Raw genomic sequence first — 24,765 nt, 5'->3', positions numbered from 1 at the left:
AATACACAGCATGTCTATCAGTATCTGTAAAACTCGATCTGTTATGGCATTTACCTTTTTAAAAAATGTAGTAAATCATCAATGTAATTTTCATGGTTGTAGTGTTACCATCAGTTCTGTGGTAGTAGGAGCACCGGACGTTCCTAACTGGAACCATCTGAGAGTTAGTTCGATACCTCAGAGTTAAAAGGTTGTAGGTTCACACGCCACTGCAGGACTTGGGGATGTAATCTAGGCTGACATTTCAGTGCAGTACTGAGGGAGTGCAGCGTGGTCAAAGGTGCCGTCTTTCAGACGAGATAGTAAATCGGTGTCCTGTCTGCCAATTCAGATGGATGGAACAGATGGATCAAAACTAAGAGGAGCGAGGAATTCTTGCAGTTACCCCGGCCAAATATTTCTCCCTCAACCGATACCATTATTATCCAGTGATTGATTAATTTGCTAATTGTGGGGTTTGGCTGTGCTCAGATTGCTTGTCCTGTTTACCTACATGACCCCTGTGATTATACTTCAAAGATATCCCATTGGTTGTAAAACATTTTGGGATGTTCTGAATACAAGTTCTGCCCTAGTGAATAGTCCACCTTGGAATAATAGAGCAAACCCAATAATCATCAAGAAAACCACGCCCCAGATCTACTGGTCCCTGGACTGTCAGCGGCCAGACGTAGCATCAAAAAATGCGATACGGGACCCCTCGGAAGTCCCAATGCAATGACTCCGTGAGAATTGCCTGGGAGGTTTGAGCTTCCGATGGGCAACTTCTTGGCATCTGACAAAAACGACTCCAATTCTGAGTTGGAGTCAGAGACTTCGGACAGTTCTGACTTACTCACCTGGATAGTTACTAAGGAAATGTTAGACAGAAAAATCCTACTCTAACTCCTGGGTAACTATGCAACTGGACCCTCCCCCTCTGCCCCCCACCCCCACCTGACCCCCTCTTTGAACCCCCAAGCCACACCCCACCCACCCCCACCAACCCAATTTGACCCTACCTCGCCACCTTATTCCCCCTCCCCAACTCCCTGATGCCCCAGCTCCTCCCCAACCCGACCTCACCACCTGATTTCCCGCCCACCCCCCGAAGCCCCAGCTCCTCTCCAACCCGACCTGACTCGACCCCACCACCCAACACCCCTCCCTGACCCCCCCAACTCCCCCCCCAACCCCACCTCACCACCCTATACACTTACCCACTTACCTCACCCGCCCTACCCCCTTACACAGTTACCATCTCTCCGTAACTTTTCAAAGAAGCTTTGAGACACTTAAACTCTTTACTTACCAGAATACAGCAGCTGGTGCTGTAAAAAGGGGCCCAGCCTGCCTTCTCTGTACAGTCCAGTGCTACGAAGAAGCAGCTCCATTCCTGACACACTCCACATTTCTGGAGAAGCCAGGAACAGAAGTAGCGGCCAGAAACACGGAGCCCCGACGTGGTGCGGAAAAGTAGGAGATTGCCGGTCCCCGGGAGGGTTCGGGCCTGTAAGTTCTGGCAGGGGCTATTGCCCATTGATTTTTACCAGCTGTTGGGTTCCATTAGAACTTCAGAAGTTAAAATGGCGGCTATCAATATTAAAGAGATGCCAGCACCCTTGCTTATTGCAGATGTGACGCTGACTCACATGCTACGTAAGTGCCGATTATTGATTCTCTCATCTTGTGTTGATCATAGGTTCCGCCACCAGCTGTCGAGCGCCTCCCTCACGAAGGACCAGAAATCAATGAAATGAACATGGTGGAAATGGCCAATCAGATCACGATGTTTGACTGGGAGCTTTTAAATTGTGTGCACGAGGTATGAGCCTCCCTCAGATCTCAGACCTCAACTTTCAATGTAATATTGGGGGGGGACAGTGGTATAGTGGTAATGCCACTGGACTAGTAACCCAGAAACCCCGGCTAACACTCTGGGAACATGGGTTCAAATCCCACTAGGGCAGCTGGTGGAATTTAAATTCCATTATAATTTCAGAAGTTAAAATTTAAAAAATTCAAGGGCAACTAGGGATGGGCAATAAATACTGGCCTAGCCAGCGATGCCCACATCCCAGGAATACATTTTTAAAAATAAAATTCAATTAATTATTCAAAAGAAATTCAGAATGAAAGCTAATCTCAGTAATCGAGATCGTGAAACCACCACTGATTGTCAGAAAAACCCACCTGGTTCTTTACCTGGTCTGACCTACATGTGTCTCCAGATCCACAGCAAGGTGGTTCACTCTTAACTGCCGTCAAAGGGCAAATAGGGATGGGCAGTAAAGGCTGGCATTGGCAGCGACATCCAAATTATTTTAAAAATTAATTAAAGGGGAATAGCAAAAGGTGGTTAAGGGGCAGCTAGATAAACACTTGAGGGAGAAAGGATTGGAAAGATATGCTGATTGGGTTAGATAAAGAGGAGTCTCACATGGTGCATAAACACTGACAGAGACCAGTTGGGCCATATGGGTCTGTGTTTGTGCTGTAAATTCTTTCTGCTCCGTGTTAACGTGTGGCTGATTTCCTTACAGCTGGAGCTGATCCATTATGTGTTCCGGAACGAGAGCATTCGGAGGCGAACAGCGAACCTGGAGCTGGTGCTGCAGCGTTGCAGCGAGGTGCAGCACTGGGTGGCGACTGAGATACTAATGTGTGAGCGCCTGGGCAAACGAGTGCAGCTTCTCAAAACCTTCATTAATATCGCTGCTCTGTAAGTGCTCACCCGGATTTCATTGGTGTCGGTGAGAGAGGAGACCAGGAAGCTGGTAGAATGTATTAAGATTTGTAACAGCATGTTTTCACCACCACACCATCCAGGCCAGGAGTCACTCTTGTTTTGCCCCCTATCTGTGCTGAGTGAGTGTCAGCTTGGCTCACCCTTGTTTCTGGCTCAAAAGGTTGCAGGTTCTCGCCCTGCTTTAAACCTGTGCACAGAATTTAGGATGGTGCTTTCTCGTGTTGAGCTGTATGGTTGCAGGTGCCAACTTTCCTCATGGGGTCCTTCAGGTAGATGTAAAATATCTTGTGGCACTTTGTGTAGAAGAATAGCAGGGAAATCCCCCAGTGGCCAATCTTCATGTCTAAGACAAACACGATCAGAAGGAGATTAACTGGCTGTTCAGTTAATGCGGTGGCCATAGTGGCAATGTCACAATGCAGAGGTTCGGGCTAATACTCTGGGGACTTGGGGCAGAATTTTCCTGTCAGCGATTTGGGGGGCGGGGCCCACTCGCCGAGGGGAAAATGACGTCGGGAGGAACCCCCGACATCATCCCGGTCCCTTTAAATATTGAGGAAGGCGGGTGGACAGCAAAATCAGCTGTTCGCCCGCTGACCTGTCAATGGCCAATTAAGGCCATTGACAGGTTAATTAAGCTTGTTAAATGCCCTGCCCGGCCAACCTTAAGGCTGGCGGGTAGGCCGGGAGCCCCAGGGGGCTCCTGATAAAACATGAAACCTCATCCACTGGCGGGATGAGGTTTCATGTTCGGGTTATAAAACTTCAAAAAAGTTTATGTGTTTCTTATTAACATGTCCCATCTCGTGTGACATTGTCACATGAGGGGGACATGTTAATAATTTTAATATTTTTCTATTTTTAATGTTTTTTACACTGTCAGCGCTCTCCCTGAGTCTCATGCATGCATGCGCGAAAAAATGCACTTTAACAGATGGAGAATCCCTCCCCCCACCCTGCACAGGGAGTGCATAGTGCATAGCGCTTCCCATCGGGCAGGCCGCACGGCGGGGCCTTAATTGGCCCGCCCACTCAAAATGGCAGCGGGCCCCGTTTCGGCGGCGGAGTTCGGATATGCAATCGAAGGCTAACCTCAGCAACGATGACCATGAAACTATCATCGATTTTTAAAACCCGTCTAGCTGGTTCACTTATTAAAGGGAATCTGCTGCTTTTGCCTGGTCTGGCCTACATGTGACCCCAGATCCTCTAAAGTGGCCCTAGTAAGCCACTCAGTTCAAGGGCATTTAAGTATGGGCGACAAATGCTGGCCTTGCCAGAGGTGCCCACATCCCAGGAAAGAATAAAGAAAATGATCTTGACTGGGAATAAATAGCCTGTCCCCAAAAGCCACATAGTTACAGAGACAACAATTCAAAAATATTTTATTGTCTGTTAAGCGGTTAAGGGCAGTCCTGAGGCCACAGCAGAGGGCCCCCTACAACTGACCTCGGTGCCCTGGGCTGGGAAAATAGAAAACACAATCAGCCAAAGTTCCCGCTCCAGATTGCTATCCATTGACCTTAACCTAGAAATCTGTGCGTGTGAGATGAGAATGTCAAGTTCAGCTGCCACGCCAGACGCAGTGATGGCTCGGCTGATAGATCAAGACCAGGTGAGACACAGCAAGCTGTGTTCACCAGCCCAATTCAGGAGAAGAGGGATCAGGAGGAAAAGAAATCCTACAGTTTACTAGAAGTGATAAAAATCGCCCTTGTCAGGTGAATGAACCGGAGCAGTTGAGATAAAGGATCTTGTTTATGATCGGGCAGGAGGAGTGCTCCATCCCACATTAATCAGATATTATTTTCTGCATGCAGTCTAGACGTTTCACACAGACTGCACGAGATAATCAGTGGCTTCAGTTTCAGGGCAACCACAGCATCTGCCATTCGAAGAATTTAAGGGGGTGCCTGCCTGACTGACTCCACCCAGTGAGAGTGTCGGCTGTGAATCACCAAGCAGGTGGCGTGCAGTCACTTACAGGACAAGGCCTGTTGTTTAAAGTTCACATTCCTTAAGCTGACAGCTCCCTCAGCACCTGTTCAGCTAACCTAAACATCAACACTGGAAATCCTGGTTGGACTCCTGTCAACAGTAAAACTTCCCTGGCTTAATGGCTAACCAACAGTAATTGGACGTTCTGCTGTAACTCTCATACACACAGCAGCAAGTGTGAGCACGGAGCAGAGTATTCCTGTGCTGGAAACTCCATTAATCCGATAAACTCAACAGGATGTCATTACCACCTAACACTGATGGGGTCATTGACCCTCTGAACAATACAGGAACAGTAATAATTAATATCACAAAAGCAAAATACTGTAGATGCTGGAAGTCTGAAATTATTAATACATTAATATGCATATATAGATAATGTTAATTAAAATATTTTTTAAAATAAAAATAATTAACATCAATAGCACTAAAAAATTCGTTGTTTTTACCCAGATATATTTACCTGTGCCTTTACCTGTGTAAACACACTTTTTTAAAGGATACTTTTCCGATTTCACAGTGAGCCTCGAGCCCCAAGAGTAAATGATTGGAGAGTTGGTCACTCACTGCCCACGATTTTCTGACCATTTAAAATGCTGGGGCAGGGTCTGCCCAAACTCGTGCTGTGTGGCTTAGGTACCCAGCCATGGGTGTCAGCAGTAGAATTACCCCCGGATGAGCTACTTTGCACCTCTACATCCTAACTCTGAACCGTAAAAGAGACTGAAATCCTCTGGCTGCGGAATGGTTATTCTTATTGGAACCCAGGAGTAGCCCTGGCAGTTTTGAGATCTGTTCCATTGTTTATTTTTGCAATTGGAAGAAAGAATTTCTTTTGCATTTATTTTAGTGCCTTGCGTGACCTTAGGACATCCCAAAAAAGCTCTTCACAGCCAAGGAAGTGTAGTCACTGTTGTAGGAAACGTGGCAGCCAATTAGCGCACAGCAAGCTCCCGCACATAGCAATGTGTTCGCAACCAAATAATCTGTTTTAGTGATGTCAGCTGAGGGATAAATATTGGTGTAGAACTTCCTGCTTTTCTTTAAAATAGGGTCCTTGGATCTTATACGTCCATTTCAGCCTTTGGTCTTGTTGATTCTGGCTCCCTTCTGCACCATCAATGGCACAAGACCTCAGCCAACGGCAGCCCTCATCTCTGGTGTGCCCCTCCTCCTTTGTGTCATTCCTTCACTCCCCACCTTCAAAAACTCCCCCAATCCTACCTTTTTGGCCAGGCTGTTAAAAGTCCTTTCCTAACCCTGCTACTTACCTTGGTGTCCATCACACCCCTGTGAAATGCCTCAGAACATTGACTTCATTAAAGGTGGTGTGTAATTGTAAGTTGATGCTTTGACATGCTTCGTTGAATACAGCCATGAACAGTTGCATCCTTGATTCTCAATTATTAAAACTGATATTTCTTCACCCCTAACCTTTGGCTTCAGACTTTACCTTGTTAAACCCTCTGGCTTTCCCACTCACCCTTGATTAAATTCCACGAAACCCATCTCTTCAACTAAGCTTTTGGTCACTCACTCAATTGCTCCTTCCTTGGCGCGGCAACTCTTTTCTGTACACCAAGGTGTTGGGCGCCATGGGGTGTTTTATACATTGAAGGTGCCAAGTGTAATTGCAAGTTACTGGACTCAAAAAAAGCCGTGTGAAAATGTTGTGGTTGAGTTGCCCCTCCCTGATACGCAGGAATATTTCACCTGTTCATCCGTGTCGATCCTAATGCCTCCCTTCGCTTCCCAGCTGTAGGGAGAAGCAGAACCTGTTCTCGTTCTTCGCCATCATCATGGGCTTGTGCAATGCAGCTGTCAGTCGTCTCTGTCTGACCTGGGAGGTGAGTAAATCACTGACAATCGGAGAATGCCTGTGTTCAGTGGCCTGTGCTGTTTATGCTCATTGTCACGGTTATTATGAACATAAGTCAATATATTAATGAATTAATATTAATTGTATAAAACACTGGTTCGGCTGCAACTGGAGTATTGCATCCGGTCCAGGGCACCACATTTTAGGAAAGACGTGAAGGCATAAGAGAGAGTGCGGAAAAGATTCACGAGAATGGTTCCAAGGATGAGGAACTTCAGTTACGTAGATAGATTGGAGGGGTTGGGACAGTTTTCCTTGGAGAAAAGAAGGTTGAGAGGAGATTTGATAGAGGTATTCAAAATCAGGAGAGGTTTGGACGGTGTAGGTAGGGTAATGTGTACCCATTGGTGGAAGGATCGAGAACGAGAGGGCACAGATTTAAGGTCACTGGCAAAAGAAGTGATGGAGACATGAGAAGAAAGTTTTCCATGCAGTGCGTGGTTAAGATCTGGAATATCTGAGAGTGTGGTGGAGACGGGTTGAATTGAGACATTGAAAAGTGAATTGAATTATCATCTGGAAAGGAAGAATGTGCAGGGTTACAGGGAGAAGGCAGGGAATGGCATTAGGTGAGTTGCTCATTCAGAGAACTGGTGCAGACATGACCAGCCAAATGGGGGTTTCCTTCTGTGCTGTAACGATTCTGTGGTATTACTAATTAACCCATTAGGTTTTCTGACCACCTCATGTGTTCTGGTATCTAGTTCACCATATTTATTATGACAAGTAAGATTTGGCTTAAAATTCTGGCCTGGACTTCTCTCCTCTCCTGAAGGCAACAATCCTCTACTAGAACTGAGAATAAATCCACAATCTTCTGGGGCAGGATGGTGCTCCCAGTGCAGCCAAACTGAAGCATAAACCCCCGCACACAAACTTCAACTCATCCTGACCTCTCTTCCCCACCTCTGCTCCAGCTCACCTGTCACCCTAATTCCTTCATGGCCTCCTGTCCCCTCCGATGCCTTCATTTCAGAATGTTTGCCTTTGAATCCCTCAAATGCCTTTTCCTGCCCTACTTCCACAACCTTCTACAGCCCTACATCCCTACTTTGTGCCCTCCAGCCTCCGAAAATCTGCCCTATTGTGGCAATCCCTTCCCCTCTGTAACCAGTCCTCAGCTCCAGCCTTTTCACAACTGTCGTCATGAGCTCCCTCCCTAAAGTCATCCATTTGGCTCCATATCATCCTAACTTCAAAAGTTGGTCTCTTTGACTACACTTCACATAATTTTGCTTTACCCCCACAACTGTGAACCACTGTGGCCCATTTTGCCACGTTATAGGTGCTATATGGATGTAGGTTGTTGTTGTACTAGCTGCAGTATACATAGTTCTCGATTTTGGGAGAAGGGATGCTATTACCGTGAAGTGCTACTGACCATAGTCATGCAGTTATCCATTTGTTGCGACCCATTGTGTCAACATGACCAGTCTTAGTGAAAAGGAGCTTCTACAATCCTGTCTTTGGGATAAGGGGGTCATTTTTGTACTGCGGGCAGCACAGCCTCATATATTTGCTCTCTGTGGTGGTCAGCAGCCTACGGGGACGAGGTCCATGCCCATACCGCTGGCACCACATCTGAATGTACAAGCAAGAGAATGGCATACAAACAGGAAGATGTTTCAGTTGAGAAGATAAGTGCTAAGGGCTTGGGAAAGGGAGTAGGTGGTGTGACACTGATGTCCGAGAGGCAAAGACAGGGAGTGGAGGAACATCGTGCAGGGTCGTGGAGTGTAGCAAGAGAGGAAAGTTTGAAAAAAACAATGACTGCATTGGCTTAGATCAAATAGAGAAAGACAAGGAAGTTTCAGATGGAAAGCAAGAGGTTGAAGGGTGAGCGAGATCACTTATTCATCAGCCACAACAGCTCTTCAGGTCTTGATGTTGGTCAGTGAGTCTTTAAACAAACTAGATTTCAATGTGAAGTGCAAACTCGTAATTAGCGCACGCAGGCCCAAGTAGAACATGAGAACATAAGAAATTGGAGCAGGAGTAGGCCATTCAGCCCCTCGAGCCTGCTCCACCATTCAGTAAGTTCACGGCTGATCTGACTGTGACCTTAGCGTCACTTTCTTCCCTGCCCCCCATAACCCTTGACACCCTCGTCAATCAAAAACCCGTCTAACTCAGCTTTGAATGTGTTCACTGACCCGGCCGCCACTGCTTGTTTGAGAAAAGAATCCCAAACAGCTAACAGCCCTCTGACAGAAGAAATTCCCCCTCATCTCCCTCTTGAGTGGGGCACCCCCTTACTTTGAAACTGTGGCCGGGATTTTTTGGCCCCATTCTGGCGGCCCAGCCATAAGTCCATTGACTTTCGGCAGAACTGGACGATCCCAGGAGCGGGCGGGGGTGGAAAATCCCGCCCTGTGCTTCCGAGCACTAGATTCCTCCAGGAGGGGAAGCATCCTCTCAGCACCTACACTGGTCAAGCCCCCACTAAGAGTCTTATAAACCTAAGAAAACTGTCCTTGATTGAGTTTCTGTTTTTGACCTTTCAAAAAGAAACATTTTTTTATTCCCACTTTGTCCTGTTTGCTTTACAGAAACTGCCTGCAAAATGCAAAAAGCTGTTCCAGAAATTTGAGAGCTTAACGGTAAGTGACGGGCAGTCTCTCGCTCTAGATCAAATGGCCTGACTTAGTGGTCGAGGTGTTGTGTTTTCCACCTCATTCACCAATAAAGAGTAATCCCCCTGAATAAGGCATTCACCAGAGGCTGAATGGTGACTAGCATTGCTAGAAAGTTAGCAGGAGTCCTTTGCAAACTACTGGCCCCTAATCATAGTGGTTGGACCAGTCTGCTGAGATTGTTCTCTTCTAGTCCTTGGTCTATTAAAGAGGAATGAGCTCCCCTGTTTTTTATTGACTATTCATCTAAGAGCATAAGAAATAGGAGCAAGAGTAGGTCATTCAGCCCATCGAGCCTGCTCCACCATTCAATAAAATCATGGCTGATCTGATTGTGGCCTGATTGCTGCATTCTTTCCTGTCCCCCATTACCTTTGACTCCCTTGACAATTAAAAATCGATCTAATTTAGCCTTGAATGTATTTAATGAGCCAGCCTCTGCTGCATGTTGGGGAAGAGAATTCCAAACACCAGCGACCCACTGAGAGAAGGAAAACTTCCTCATCTCTGGCTTAAATGAGAGACCCTTTATTTTGAAACTGTGCCCCCCTAGGTCTTGATTCCCCCACCACCACCACCAGCCCCCACCCCCCCCCCCCCCCTCAAAAAGGGAACGTTGGGCAGAATTTTGTCCTTGGCGTGCAGGCTTGGCGGGGGTGGGGCCACCCGCCATCAGGCCTGGAAGGCGATTTCACGCTGGTTGGGCCAATTAAGGTCCGCCCAACGTGAAAGGCGAGTGGCAGCGCTCAGCACTGCCCGTGTGGGCGGGGGAAGAGGACAAGCGGGGTGAGCACAATCTTCACGCAAATGCGCGCGACATAATCTCCCTGAGGCAGCTCTCAGCCTCAGGGAGATGAAGATGTGTGAAAAAAAATAATTTAAAAAAAGATGTAATGAAACATGTCCCCTCATGTGACCCTCACATGAGCAGGGACATGTTATTAATCAAAAATCAAAGTCTTTATTTTATTTTTATTTGCTTTTGGGAACCTCATCCCGCCCGTGGCTGCTTGGCGCTTCCGTCTGCCCCACCGGCCGTAAAGTTGGACGCAGGCAGCGGAAAATTTATTTGAATGAACTTTTTTTAATGGTCTTCAAAGGCCTTTTAATTGTCGGCAGGCGCGCGCCGACCGAAATGTCGCGCGATGGCGCTGGGACGCCCGCCTGACGTCATTTTACACTCAGTCGGGTCGGGCGCGCGCCCCGCCCGCCAAGCGAAGAATTATACCCACTGTCTCAGCTCATCTGTCAGCTTTAGAATTATGTGCAGCAAAATGTCACAGCCTCCCACTCCATACTACAGGAAAGGAAATTTCCCTTGTACCCCAGCTGGTGTAATATTTAAAACCTACAGCTGGTACTTTCCTCCCTTCCTCCTTCACCAGGCTAATGGTTTCATTATCAGTTGCACCGGGAAAAAAAACCCTCCCATCGTTATCTGGCTGGGGTTCATTCCAAGTTTAAACTGCATCAACAGTCCCTCTTGGCTTGTGACACAATGTCTCGTGCAAGACTTTGTACCAGGAAAATTCGGTCCAGTAATCAGGAGGGCTGTTCATTCATGTGGATATTCTAGATTTCATTGTACTGATGACTGAGACCAAAATTTGTTTCCTTTTTTTTTACAGGATCCCTCACGTAATCATAAATCCTATAGAGACACAGTTGCCAGGATGAACCCTCCCCTTATTCCTTTTGTTCCCTTGCTGATAAAAGGTAAGATTGTGGCACTGCCACTAGAGCCAGGTCAATCTTGATATGGAAAAACTTAGCAGGTCCGGCAGCATCGGCGGAGAAGAAAAGAGTCGAAGAAAGAGCAGAACTGAAGGGTCATGCGGACTCGAAACGTCAACTCTTCTCCGCCGATGCTGCCAGACCTGCTGAGTTTTTCCAGGTAATTCTGTTTTTGATTTGGATTTCCAGCATCCGCAGTAGTTTTTTGTTTCAATCTTGATATAGATTGGTTTCATAGAATCATAAAGGACAGGATATGCCCACTTGGCCCATTGCGCCGGTGCTAGCTCTTTAGAAAGGGCTATCCGATTGGTGCCACTCCCCTGCTCTTTCCTCATGGCTGTGCAAATCTTTCCTTTTCAAGCATTTATCCAACTCCCTTTTGAAAATTACTACTGAATCGGCTTCCAGCGTCCTGTCAAAGTATTCCAAATTGTAATAACTCACTGCCTATAAACACCTCCATCTGGTTTCTTTGCAAATGACCTTACATCTGTGTCCTCTGGTCACTAACGCTGTTGCCAGAGGCAATCATTTCTCCTTGTTTACTCTATCTAGGTCTTCTGAACTTGGGCATACTGCACTTCAATGCGAATAGCCTTGATCATGCACCAGTTGAAGTCACTGGAGAGCTGGCTGCCGGTTTGATGCTAAGTGGCTGACTTCACCCCAACCAGAACTTGTTACAAACCCTTTAAACTCTTTCGAGTACAATCACAGTTCTTGGTTTCCGGGAGTGGGACATGAATCCACAACCCTCTGATTCAAAGGCGAGGGTGCTATGAACTGAGCCACAGCTGACACCTCGCCAAACCCTTTAAAGAAGGACACGATGCAGGAACACTGGAACGAGTTACTCCAATTGGGCTGGTTCCAGAAGCAAGCTCCTCCCCCACCTGCTGTAAAATTAGGCCAATAACTGGTTCACGATCAGAGCTCAGTTGGATTTTCCTGATTTTTATAGTTCATTGCACACCGGGGTCTATAATTAGCCTTACCAATCCTGCGCGAAGTAAAGGGGGGAGAAATCCAGGGTTCCAGCTTTCACTATCCACTCAGAGGGCAGTGAAGAGTCAACCACATTACGATGAACCTGGAGTGACATGCAAGTTTCCTCCCCTAAGGGATATTAGTGAACCAGATGGGTTTTTATGACAAGCAGCAAAAGTTTCATAGTTAGGACTGGCTTTTAATTCCAGATTTTATTAACTGAATCTAAATTCCACCAGCTGCCATGGTGGGATTTGAACACATGTGCCCAAAGCATTAGCCTGGGTCTCTGGATTACTAGTCCCGTGACATTACCACCATGCCACCATTTCTCCCACCTTGTGCTGTGACCAAGTAAAAGAATAGGATCGCCTGCCTGTGAATTGCAGGTGAAAGATGATCTTTATACTGGGCTGGCTTTGAATCTTGGGGTCTGTTTATATTAGGAGACACACCAGCACTGCTCATTGAGAGGAGCCATCAAAATTTGTACATGCTAGTTAAACAACTGTTGAAGGAACTTCCAACTGCTACATTGCCCAGATAGTTCCATAGGCAATGGCCACCTCCTGGTTCCTTGCAATTCCTCACACATGAATTTAGGTGAATTATTATAAATATCAAACGGTTATCTGTCTTTCAGATGAAGTGTCAAACTGAGGCCCCGTCTGGCCCCTCAAGTGGACTTAAACGATCCCACGATCCTGTTTTGAAGAAGGGCAGGAGACTTGTCCCTGGTGTCCTGGCCAATGTTTATTCCTCAGCCAACATCACTAAGACAGATTATTTGGTCATTGCCATTTGTGGGATCTTGCTGTGCAAAAATCGGCTGCCACATTTCCTACATTGCAGTGACTACACTTCAAAAAGAACTTCGTTTGGGGTGGAGTGCTTTGTGATGTCCTGATGTCCTGAAATATGCGACATTAAAGGCAGGTCTTTCTTTTACTTGGTCACAGCACAAGGTGGGAGAAATGATGGCATGGTGGTAATGTCACGGGACTAGTAATCCAGAGACCCAGGCTAATGCTTTGGGGACATTTGTTCAAATCCCACCATGGCAGCTGGTGGAATTTAGATTCAGTTAATAAAATCTGCAATTAAAAGCTAGTGCTAACCATGAAACTATTGCCGCTTGTCATAAAAACCCATCTGGTTCACTAATATCCTTTAGGGAAGGAAACCTGCATGTCACTCCAGGCAGATTAGCAGAACTTTCTAGAAACATTTATTGAGAAATAGTTGCAAATTTGCCGTTGGCTTCTGCCCAGAAATATAAGGCCCATTGTGAGTTGCTGTGTAAAAAGGATCAGAGAAAAATGAGGGAAACAGAGGCCCTGGAAAAAGAGGGGTGAGAAATAATATCAGGTTATAGATCCATAAAAATCCGTGTACTAAACGTTCCTGTATCCAGGTGAAGGTTTGTAGAATCCTGAATGATTCAATTTAATTGTCATCCTAAAACTCCATCTCAGAGACAATGTGTTGATCAGTACTGTGTGTGGACACTGTAGCTTAATACAAAACTCAAGGTGGTTTGAGGTAGTTATAATTACTGGATTATTTACAGTGGTTTTCTTTCTTGGTGACTTTTGCAGACATGACATTCATACATGAGGGCAACAAAACGTTCCTGAATCAATTGGTGAACTTTGAGAAAATGGTGAGTTTTCCCTCCCCTCCCACTGTTCTAGTACACTTCATAGTCAATGCAGAGAGGTGTTGTAGCACATTGCACCTTCCAGCTCCAATAGGACAATATTCTAGCAGACTGCATCTCCCAGTCTTCAAAGGGATAGTGTTCTTGCAAAGGGTAATCAGTGATATTGAACACCCTTCTTTTTCAACTTGCCTCTGTCAGGGAGCTTAAACCTGGTGCCAATCAGACCTCGCTCACTGCGTAAAACTGTTTTCCTGAAACCCTGCACTGTGGGGTACTCTGCAGGTGAAAGTTGCTTGGCACCTATGAGGGACTAGGAAGTCATTCTGTCTGACAGATAAACGGATAAGTCCGATGACACACTTGTCAAGCAGCAGTTCCTGAAATATTGACTCACTCTGCAGCGCAAATTGTTAAATCCATGGGCCGTTAGTATTTTCGGAGAACTGTGACACAGCAGTAATGCAAACTTACGGCAGATGATTACTCATGATTTTTAACAGAATGTGGGTTTCCTATCTCTTTCCTATCGTTCTGGGGGAGGAGGAGGAGGGTGAACAGTTGGCCTGGCTGCTGTAGTGCATGTCCTGATAACTGAAATACAGAGCAGCAGCAGACAAGGTGACTAAGGGAATGGCTGCATAGCATGTGCCAACCTTACAACAATGAACAATATAGCACTTCTCACATGGTTGAATGTCCCAAGGCTCTTCACAGGATTGCTAAAAGACGAAAATTGGCAAGGAGCAGGAAAATAATTATATGCAAGAGTAATTCAGGTGTAATTAGGTGTTAAAACAGGATCTTGCCTTTTGGTACATTACTAAACCTTTTGCATTGGATCGACCATCTCCTTCTCTCTTACAGCACATGGTGGCCAATGCAGTGCGGACCATAAGGAGGTATCGAAGTACCCCGCTCAGTAAGTTAATGGAGAGAAACTAAAGAGACAGCTCTTTTACAATAACACTAGATTGTTAACTTTAGCGGGAACAGTAGATGTCATCCTCAGGGTTAGTGATTTGGCGACACACACCCAACTTACATTTGTTCTAAATAAATAACTCTGCCCGTCTGGTTTTTCTCTCTCTTAGAGAGACTGAGATTAATGGGTTTATCCAGACCCAGACCCAGAACCAGGTCCAGGTTGGTGTACTTGATGTTGAGATGAGGGGCTGCCCTTTTTAGAATAAGACTTGTTCTCAGGATGTGAATTATACTGCTAAGGCCACTCTTGCCTGAGAAGGTGGTAGCGTAGAAGGTTTCTACAGCTGAGTGGTTAGCTGGGCTACTTAAGAGAGCCACTGTGACTGGAGACAGAACGGGGCTGGACCAGATAGAGGGTGGCAGTTTCCCTTCCCTGAAGTGAACTAATTGAGTATTTACAACCACCTGACAGCCTCCATAGTCATTTTGTCTGGCACCAGCCTACAAATGACCAGATTTCCCAGCTTGCGCAGCGGGATTTGATCACAAGACCTTAAGGTCCCTCGCCCAGTATCATAAACATTTTGGTATCATAACTCCACAAAGTTGACAATCCAGCATTTTGAAAGGGGGAAGATTAAATCAGTTCGGAAAACTCTGTAAACAGTGACTTAGCAGTAAATAATGCTGGAAAAGCAAATAATAAATACAAAAGTCAATAGAGCTGTGATAGTAACAATGGTGTGACAAATGTCCCATTGCTGAAGGTGCTGGCTCTTGCCTCATTCCAGCTCTATCTTACCTGAGTAAGAACTGTAGGTAAGAGAATTGGTCGGCTATCAGCTATGAAAGACATTGAAATCACGCCTTACACCCAAGTGCTAGCAAGGGTAAATGGGTAATAAATATTGGGAGAGCCTGAAGCTGAAATTTATCCTCCCTGACCCAGGGATTGCTGAGAGAACCTGTATACCCCCTCCGTGACTATATTGGCAATAAGCATCGAAAGCAACACAGACTGAGAAAGAGCTTGGGCCTTGCCAAGTCTGTGTCGCTCAGCTTGTTACTGGGTGATGCATTAGGTACCTTAAAAAAAAAGAAAATAAATGAACTTGCATTTCTATGGCACCTTTCACAGCCTCAGGGCTCCCAAGAGTGTTTTCGAGCCAATGAAGTAGTTTTGAAGCATAGTCACTGTTATTATGGCAGAAAGGCAGCAGCCAATTTGCACACAGCAAGTTCCCACATGCAGCAGTGTGATAATGATCCGATTATTTATCTTTAGTGATGTTTATTGAAGGATAAATATTGGTTAGACACCGCTCTCCTTTGAAATAGTATAATTGAACTGTTTAAATCCAAGCGAAAGGGTAGACAGGCCCTCGGTTTAATGTCTCATCTAAAAGATGCCATCTCCAACGATGCAGCACTCCCTCAGTACTGCACTGGGAGTGTCAGCCTAGATTATGTGCTTAGAGCCCTGAAGCGGGACTTGAACTCACAACCTTCCTCACTCTGAGGTGAGCGCGCGACCAACTGAGCCACGATTGTTGCTCAGCCTCTTAGCACCGAGAATTTCCATTCTCTTACTAATAGCTTTATCTTTTCCTTGCCAGAGCCAGAAGCTGAAACTGCTGCAAACCACATCGAGATTAAGGCATACATCCGTCAGCTCCATGTGATCGACAATCAGCAGTTACTTTACGACCTCTCTTACAGACTAGAGCCCAAGGACCCATAACCATGGAATGTTCTGCTCCGCTTCCAGTCTGCAATGCTAGCCAATGGCGTTGAAAGTGTATGTGGCTGTGCCACTACTGATCTGAACTCACTGTGTAGAACCACCAACCTACCAAAAGAGATCTGCCACATACCGCTGAATGTGCGCTAGAAAAGCTGACCTCAAAGTGACCCAGGCCTGGCTTTAGACCTATTCCATTCACGCGTTCAATATATTACACTGGACTGGTGCAGCCAAGGAACCCTTGTGGTGTGTGCCCAGTATTCTTTCAAGAGTTTTGTGCACTGATGTAGGACCTTGAGCAGAGAACACAGAATGCCTGCAAGCTCTCTAGGACTATTACTTTTTGTCATCTTCCGTTTAACGAAACCATGGGGTCATGTGTTCAGAAACCAAGAGATACTGTCAAACAACACACAGGCCAAAAACAGAATGGGGAAGTGGAGAGAGTGGGAGTGATACATGTGTACTGGTCTTTCTCGGGAATATCCTCATTTCTGCTTGTACCCAGTATGATTCACTTAACTGAAGATCTAATTCTAATGCCTTCAGTATTTATACTACTGTAATAGATGGTGACATAGGACATTGGCTCCCTCTTTTGGCAAGATACAGATGGCTTAGGTTTTAAACCTGACTTTGGGAAAGACCAATTGCTTCGTTATCGATGTGAAACTAGCAACCAGTAATGACACTACTCACCGTCACCCACCAATTCTGAAATATTTATTAATTTCCCCTCTATTTGTAAGACTTCCCACCTCACTGCCTACTTCAGATAACAGACAAGATCACTGGCTCCTCACTCAATCTTGATGCCACCCTGAACCAGGAGGACAGATGCAAGAGCAACCTGAAGATTGATGGGGTGGGATACACTAACATTCTTTATTCCCTTTGCCTCCATCTGTATGGGGAAACACCCTAAGCTGCTGTATACCACCTCTCTGGGGATTCATGACTGCAACTTCATACACTACCAACAGATGGAGCATTATTAAGCTATTGTTGAAGGGGAATACATCCACACTGGTCTGGCACTCAATCAGATGCCTTTTTAGAGTTGTATCCTTTTTTTTTGCTGTAGAATTTGAATTGTAACATAAAATGGATCAGTTATTTCTATCAGTTTTTAATTTCAATGTTGCATTTAGGAAATAATTTCCACATTTTTAAAAACTTTTGTACAAAGAATGCTTTATCTCATTTTGATTTCATTTGAGTCTATGGGTGTAGATACCCAGTGTTCGTCAGATTTTCTCTGTCTTGCCTACTTGTAAAGAAAGCACTTACAGATCAAACTGAAATTATGCGTATAAGAATAAACAATTTTTTTAAAGATCTGGTTAATGTTTCATATTTTTCAGTTACAGGAATGTGGCGCTAAGAACTACTCTGAACACAATGTGCAACAAAATTGTAAATAGTTCTGCGATTTGTAACAAAAGCAGAATCGGGTTCTTTTTTAAAAGTGTTTTGCTGTTTATCTGAAAAAAAAAACCAGAGGAAATCTTTGCAAATAAACCTGCAGTGTCGTTATGGAGTCGCATTCCTTCAGGTACAATGGCATTGGCATGCCGACATGGCATAGAGGGCATTGACGACCATGGACTTCCATCGGATTGGTCCATGATTATGCTTGGCAAAGTACTGCAGTGGTTTGCCATTGCTTACTGTGGTATGGCTGACCAGGAAACTCTCGCTCCTACCATCAGCCATATTGGAAAGATTTATAGGTTGATAATCAACCTGTTTAGCCAAGTTTTGAACTCACCTTCTGTGGCCATTGTCCCCTGAAGTGGGACTTGAACCCAGAGCTCCTGGCCCAGAAGCAGGGACACAGGCTACTGTGCAACAAGACCGACCACCTCCCATGTTGTACCCTCCGTAAACTTGAGATCATCCAAAACTCAGCTGCTTGTGCCCTTATCACACCAAATCCCATTCATCCATCACTCCTGTGCTGGCTGACCGACATTGCCTCCAGGTCCAGCAACGCCGTGATTTTGTTTTCAAGTTTGTCCATGGTTTCACCCTCCCACATCTCTTCAATTTCCTTACAACCCTCTGAGATACCTGCAACTCCCTAATGCTGGCCTCAATTTCAATCACTCCGTTACTTTTTTTATTCATTTACATTTCTGGGCATCGCTGGCTAGGCCAGCATTTATTGCCCATCCCTAATTGCCCTTGAGAAGATGGTGGTGAGCTGCCTTCTTGAACCGCTGGTGTAGGTACATCCACAGTGCTGTTAGAGATGGAGTTCCAAGATTTTGACCCAGCAACAGTGAAGGAACAGCAATATATTACCAAGTCAGGATGGTGAGTGTCTTGGAGGGGAACTTCCAGGTGGTGATATTCCCATGCACCTGCTGCCCTTGTCCTAGATGGTAGCAGTTGTGGGTTTGGAAGGTGCTGTCTACGGAGCCTTGGTGAGTTCCTGCAGTTCACCTTGTAGATGGTACACACTGCTGCCACTGTTCATCGGTGGTGGAGGGAGTGAATGTTTGTGGAAGGGATGCCAATCAAGCGGGCTGCTTTGTCCTGGATGGTATCAAGCTTCTTGAGTGTTGTTGGAGGCAAGTGGAGAATATTCCATCACACTTCTGACTTGTGCCTTGTAGAATGTGGACAGGCTTTGGGAAGTCTGGAGGTGAGTTACACGTCGCGGAATTTCTAGCCTCTGACCTGCTCCCCACGGTATTTACACGGCTAGTCCAGTTCAGTTTCTGATCAATGGTAACCCCCAGGATGTTGATAGTGGAGGATCCAGCAATGGTAATGCCATTGAATGTCAAGAGGTGATGGTTAGATTCTCTCTTGTTGGAAATGGCCATTGCCTGATACTTGTGTGGCGCAAATGTTACTTGCCACTTGTCAGCCCAAGCCTGGATATTGTCCAGGTCTTGTTGCATTTGGACATGGACTGCTTCAGTATCTGAGGAGTTGTGAATGGTGCTGAACATTGTGCAATCATCAGCGAACATCCCCACTTCTGACCTTATGATGGAAGGAAGGTCATTGATGAAGCAGCTGAAGATGGTTGGGCATAGGACACTACCCTGAGGAACTCCTACAGTGATGTCCTGAAACAGATGATAGATCTCCAACAACCATAACCATCTTCCTTTGTGCTAGATATGACTCCACCCAGCAGAGTTTTCCCCCTTATTCCCATTGACTCCAGTTTTGCTAGGGCTCTTTGATGCCACACTCGGTCAAATGCTGCCTTGATGTCAAGGGCAGTTACTCTCATCTCACATCTGGAGTTCAGCTCTTTTTTCCCCGTTTGAACCAATGCTGTAATGAGGTCAGGAGCTGAGTGGCCCTGGCAGAACCCAAACTGGGCGTCAGTGAGCAGGTTATTGCTAAGCAAGTGCCCTTGACAGCACTGTTGATGACCCCTTCTGTCGCTTTACTGATGGTCGAGAGTAGACTGATGGGGTTATAGTTGGCGGGATTGAATTTGTCCTTATTTTGTGTACAGGACACACCTGGGCAATTTTCCACATAACCGGGTAGATGCCAGTGTTGTATCTGTACTGGAACAGCTTGGCTAAGTGCTCGGCAAGTTTTGGAGCACAAGTCTTCAATACTATTGCCAGAATATTATCAGGGCCCATAGCCATTGCAGTATTGCCTTCAACTGTTTCTTGATATCATGTGGAGTGAATAGAATTGGCTGAAGACTGGCACCTGTGATGCTGGGGACCTCCGGAGGATCTGAGATAGATCATCCACTTGGCACTTCTGGCTGAAGGCTGTTGCGAATGCTTTAGCCTTATTTTTTGCACTGATGTGCTGGTCTCCTCCATCATTGAGGCTGGGGATATTTGTGGAGCCTCCCCCTTCAGTGAGTTGTTTAATCGTCCACCGCCATTCACGACTGGATGTGGCAGGACTGCTGAGCTTAGACAGAGCTAAGTGATCCGCAACCAACAGATCAGATCTATCACTTGCTGCTTATGCTGTTTGACACACAAGTAGTCCTGTGTTGTAGCTTCACCAGGTAGACACCTCATTTTTAGGTATGCCTGGTGCTGTTCCTGGCCTGCCCTCCTGCACTCTTCATTGAACTAGTGTTGAACTAGGCTTGATGGTAATGGTAGAGTGGGAGATATGCTGGGCCATGAGGTTACAGATTGTGGTTGAGTACAATTCTGCTGCTGCTGATGTCCTACAGTGCCTCATGGATGTTCAGTCTTGAGTTGCTAGATCTGTTCGAAATCTATCCCATTTAGCACGGTGGTAATGCCACACAACACTTGCCTCTACAAGGACTCTTGGTCACTCCTACGATGCTGTCATGGATAGATACATCTGCGACAGGCAGGTTGGTGAGGATGAGGTCAACTATATTTTTCCCTCTTGTTGGTTCCCTCACTACCTGCTGCCGACCCTGTCTAGCAGCTATGTCCTTTAGGACTCGGCCAGCTCGACCTGTATTGGTGCTACCAAGCCAATCTTGGTGATGGACATTGAAGTCCCCCACCCCGAGCACATCCTGTGCCCTTTTCACCCTCGTTGCTTCCTCCAAGTGGTGTATTATTGAAGCTTGCTTTCAGCTGCCTGGGCTCTAAGCTTTGGAGCTCCCCCCAAACATCTCCACTTCTCTACCTCTGCGCTTTTAAGACACTCCTTAAAACCTATCTCTTTAATCAAGCTTTTGGTCACCTGTCCTATGTGGCTATATATCTCCTTATGTGGCTCTGTTTCAAATTTTATTGGTGACACTCCAATAAAGTGCCTTGGGATTATTAACTACTTGCCGAAGCTTTTCATCTTGCACTCATCAGGCCGAACACAAGAATCCAAATTTCAAATGATCACAACAATTTATACAACAGGAGAAAAGGGTGCTGATTGGTTGGCAAGTTGACTCTGATTGGCTGAGGCATTGCCATGGGGTCTTGCCAACCAATCAGCGTCCCTTTATCCTGTAATTTAAATTATGATCATTTGAAATTTGGTATTCTTGCATTTGTCCTGATGAGTGTAAGATATGTCACTTTTTTCAGCAATATTCAAGTTCTGTAATACTAAGCAGCTATTTGTATAACAAGAGAGTTCTTCCCAATGTCCTTGTCAAAATTAACCCCTCAACCAACAATACTAAAAATATAGATGATCTGGTCCTTTATTCCGTTGAATGTCTGGGAGCTTTCTGTGTGAGTTGCCTAACATACAACAGTGACCACAATTCAGAAGTTCTTCATTGGCTATAAAGTGCTTTGGAGTGCCCTGGGGTCATAAAAATGCCATGTAAATGTAGCTTTCTTTAATTGCTGGAAAATGTATATTTGTCTGTATCTTGAAGGAATTTGTGTTGTTTCCTTGTATTGGAAGGGGTGTGCCGCAAGCTGGGGAAATTTCTGATGATTTTTTCCCCACTATTTATCTCGGGTTTATTATATCCACTCATGAGGTTTAAGTTATTTGCTCATCAATTTACCAGTTAAATTGTGGTGAGGACAGGATTGAGTTCAGCTGGAAATTCTTCTCTCCTCAAAGTTAAACAACACACCCACACTCACACACCAGACTCAAGTGTGAATATTGGACCCTCAGTTGAGGCACCTTACGGTGACTACGGGCTGTTAAATTATGTCAGCAAGGGTCAGCAATAATAGGCAGCATCCTATCACAGAATGCAGACTCTTAAGGCAGAATTTCCTGTGGTTTGCAGGACTCTGATGTCAGGGTGAAATGGTGGTCCTGGGACCACACTTGCCAGGATCCAGACCAGGGGAGCTATTTTTCAGGGAAGTGGCCTCCTAATTGGCCCTCTCTGAGTTTGCCTCTGCAGGTTCCCAACGCTGTCAGCCCAACTACATCCTGCATTTCTAGAGCCTTGGCAGCCCCACCGAGAGAGGAGGGTAACTCTTTTGAGTTATCAACAGTCACAGATTGTAACTCTTTCGAGTACATTCACAGTTCTTGGTTTTCCAGGAGTGGTACATGAACCCACAACCTTCTGATTCAAAGGCGAGGGTGCTATGAACTGAGCCACAGCTGACACCTCGAGAGAGAGGAGGGTAGGTGCACCTCGTGTGGATAGGAGAAAACAAGGGCACATCCAAATGAAGGAAGGGTGAAAATAATTAAATGTTTTAGGGGAGCCAAGCAGGCAGACCCCCCCCACTCCCCTGCGCCCCGCACCCCGATTGGATCAGAAACCAATCTGGCAGCTGTGTTTGAGTCACAGGTGCTGCCTTTGACACCAGCGTCCCCAGCAGCCCCACACCCCCCAACTCTTTGGGGAACGGAGTCTCCAGTTCTGCTGGCACCCCCAACAGAGAGGCTGCCTCTGTGGAGCTGGTGACCTCTGCACGGAGTGAGGGCTTGGGAGGCACTCCCCTCAGCAAAATTCCAGCAGGTGATGTGACTGGCCCCTAGTTGGAGCCTTAAATAAGCAGTAAAAACAGAAAATGCAGGTAATACTCTGCATGTCAGGCAGCACCTGTTGGGAGAGAAAAACAGAATTAACATTGAACTGTTAACTCTGTTTCTCTCCAGTGATATTGCCAGTCCTGGGGAGCATTTCCATTTTCTGCTTTCATTTCAGATTGCCAACATCTGAGGTATTTTGCTTTTGCCTTAAATATGTAGATTGGCTGCTTGTCACCTTGCATCAGGCAGACTCTCACATCCCTGACCACCCCAGGGAAACACCCCGGATGGTGTGAATGCACTGGGGGTCTGTCCCAACGTGGCTATTTTCACATCTTGCCCGACTCCACTCCCACCACCCCGGAGTCAAGAAAGTTCTGCCCTTCACGTTCCTAAAACCCATTTGTTCTCAGTCCCTTATATTAAGCATTTGCTTTTCTTATTCTCTCTCCAACAATTTGCAGCATTTGCTCATGATGCAAGGGCTTCCTTCTCCTATTCTCCCCCTCTCAGTGGGTTTGTCACTCTTACTGAATTTGCCAATGGTCTCAACAAGTAAAGCTTTTAATTTGCTGGTAAACATATGAATAACACTGTAATGTCATATAAATGTACAAAAAAACTAGAATTGAAATGCAGAACAGTTGTAAACGTACAAAAATAATTGTCCTCCATCACATACTGTGTGTGTGAGACCAGAAGGCGCTAGCTTCAATCCTCAGTCTCTGCTGAGTTTATTTTTATTCATTCATGGGATGTGGGCATCACTGGTAAGGTCAGTATTTATCGATCATCCCTAGTTGACCTAAAAAAGATAGCAGTAATTCAGCTCCTCGAACACAACTGAGTGGCTTGTCAGGCCACTCGGGGATCGGTAGTACAGAGCTCATGGGCTGAATTTTATGTGGGAAGCAGGGTTCCCTAGCCCACACCACTCCCAGTGCATAGGTTAAAGGCAAGCCAGCCTGCGTTTGACCAGCTTGTCCCGACAGCCATTTAACCGCCAACAGTCTTGAGGTGAACTTCTGCCACCATAGCAGAGGAAGCCCCGCCTCCAAGAGCTAGCAGCCAATCAAATAGCCACTGCTTGGACTACAGGCAGTCCCCAAAACTAAGGAGCCATGGATCCCAGCGAGGGGTTGGGGGTCAGGTGGGCTGGGGAGGTAGGGGGAGGGGAAAGATGCGCATTGCTGGGAATGCCCTGAAAAAGGGCACCTCTAACGGGTACAGGGTGCCCAAACAGGAGGAACCCTACCCTGCCCCACCCCTACCCCGCCCCACCCCATCCCCACCCCCACATTGGTCCAGCTACATTTGCGCCAAGTTAAATCTGGCAGCTTGGAGAGTGGTATCCCTCACCGCAGGTAAAATTTGTGGGGGTGGGAGGGGATGGGCAAGTAATAGGCATGGCACCAGTGCCATGGCACCCAACTTTACGCCCCGCCAGCCTTTCATCCTTCCCTCAGGGAGGTGTAAAATTCAGCTACTAATCCAGAGGCCTGGACTGATATTCCAGAGACATGAGTTCAAATCCCACTATGGCTGCTGAGGAATTTAAATTCAGTTAATTAAATAAATCTGGAATAAAAAGTTAGTGTCAGTAATGATGACCGTGTAACTACAGATCCATCTGGATTACTAATGTCCTTTTAGGGAAGAAAATCTACTGTTCTAGCCTGGTCTGGCCTATGTGACCCCAGACCCATGGCAACATGGTTGATTCTTAACTGTCCCCTGAAAATCTGCTCAGCTTTGAAAAAGTTGACCCACTATCACTTCCTCAAGGGAAGTTAGGGATAGGCAATAAGGGGTGGTCTTGCCTGTGATGGCCACATCCCATGAATTAATAGAACTGAAGTTAGCAAACAAAATTTAACATCTCAGCAGTATTGTGCACAAGTTTCAAATTTGCAGATTTAAGAATGCAGTAAATAGAATTGAACAAGCTGAGTGCAGCTGAGTGAGACATTCAACGTGAACAACAATTTATACCGCATGAGAAAAGGGTACAAATTGGTCAGCATGTTGACTGCCAACCAATCTGGACCCTTTTCTCATGCAGTATAAATTGTTGCTTTCTTTGAA

The 24,765-nt window shown here is 46.0% G+C and overlaps 1 protein-coding gene across 2 annotated transcripts in view; it reads left to right on the top strand.

Moving 5' to 3' along the window:
- The window catches only part of rapgefl1 (Rap guanine nucleotide exchange factor (GEF)-like 1), a 79,921-nt gene extending 62,292 nt beyond the window's left edge, over positions 1-17,629 (top strand). For both annotated transcript variants that reach the window (XM_078529319.1, XM_078529320.1), the window contains exons 10-17: positions 1,682-1,804; positions 2,523-2,701; positions 6,483-6,573; positions 9,155-9,205; positions 10,867-10,954; positions 13,561-13,625; positions 14,490-14,544; positions 16,166-17,629. In XM_078529319.1, the coding sequence (XP_078385445.1) occupies positions 1,682-1,804; positions 2,523-2,701; positions 6,483-6,573; positions 9,155-9,205; positions 10,867-10,954; positions 13,561-13,625; positions 14,490-14,544; positions 16,166-16,290 (777 nt within the window). In that variant the 3' untranslated portion in view covers positions 16,291-17,629. The remainder of the gene's footprint in view (positions 1-1,681; positions 1,805-2,522; positions 2,702-6,482; positions 6,574-9,154; positions 9,206-10,866; positions 10,955-13,560; positions 13,626-14,489; positions 14,545-16,165) is intronic.
- Positions 17,630-24,765: the final 7,136 nt, after the last annotated feature.

This window comes from Cetorhinus maximus, chromosome 25, assembly GCF_964194155.1.
Source record: "Cetorhinus maximus chromosome 25, sCetMax3.hap1.1, whole genome shotgun sequence".
In the NCBI taxonomy this organism is placed as follows: Eukaryota; Metazoa; Chordata; class Chondrichthyes; order Lamniformes; family Cetorhinidae; genus Cetorhinus; species Cetorhinus maximus.
The sequence above is the reverse complement of the archived record's forward strand: the minus strand, read 5'-3'. Positions and strand labels throughout refer to the sequence as shown.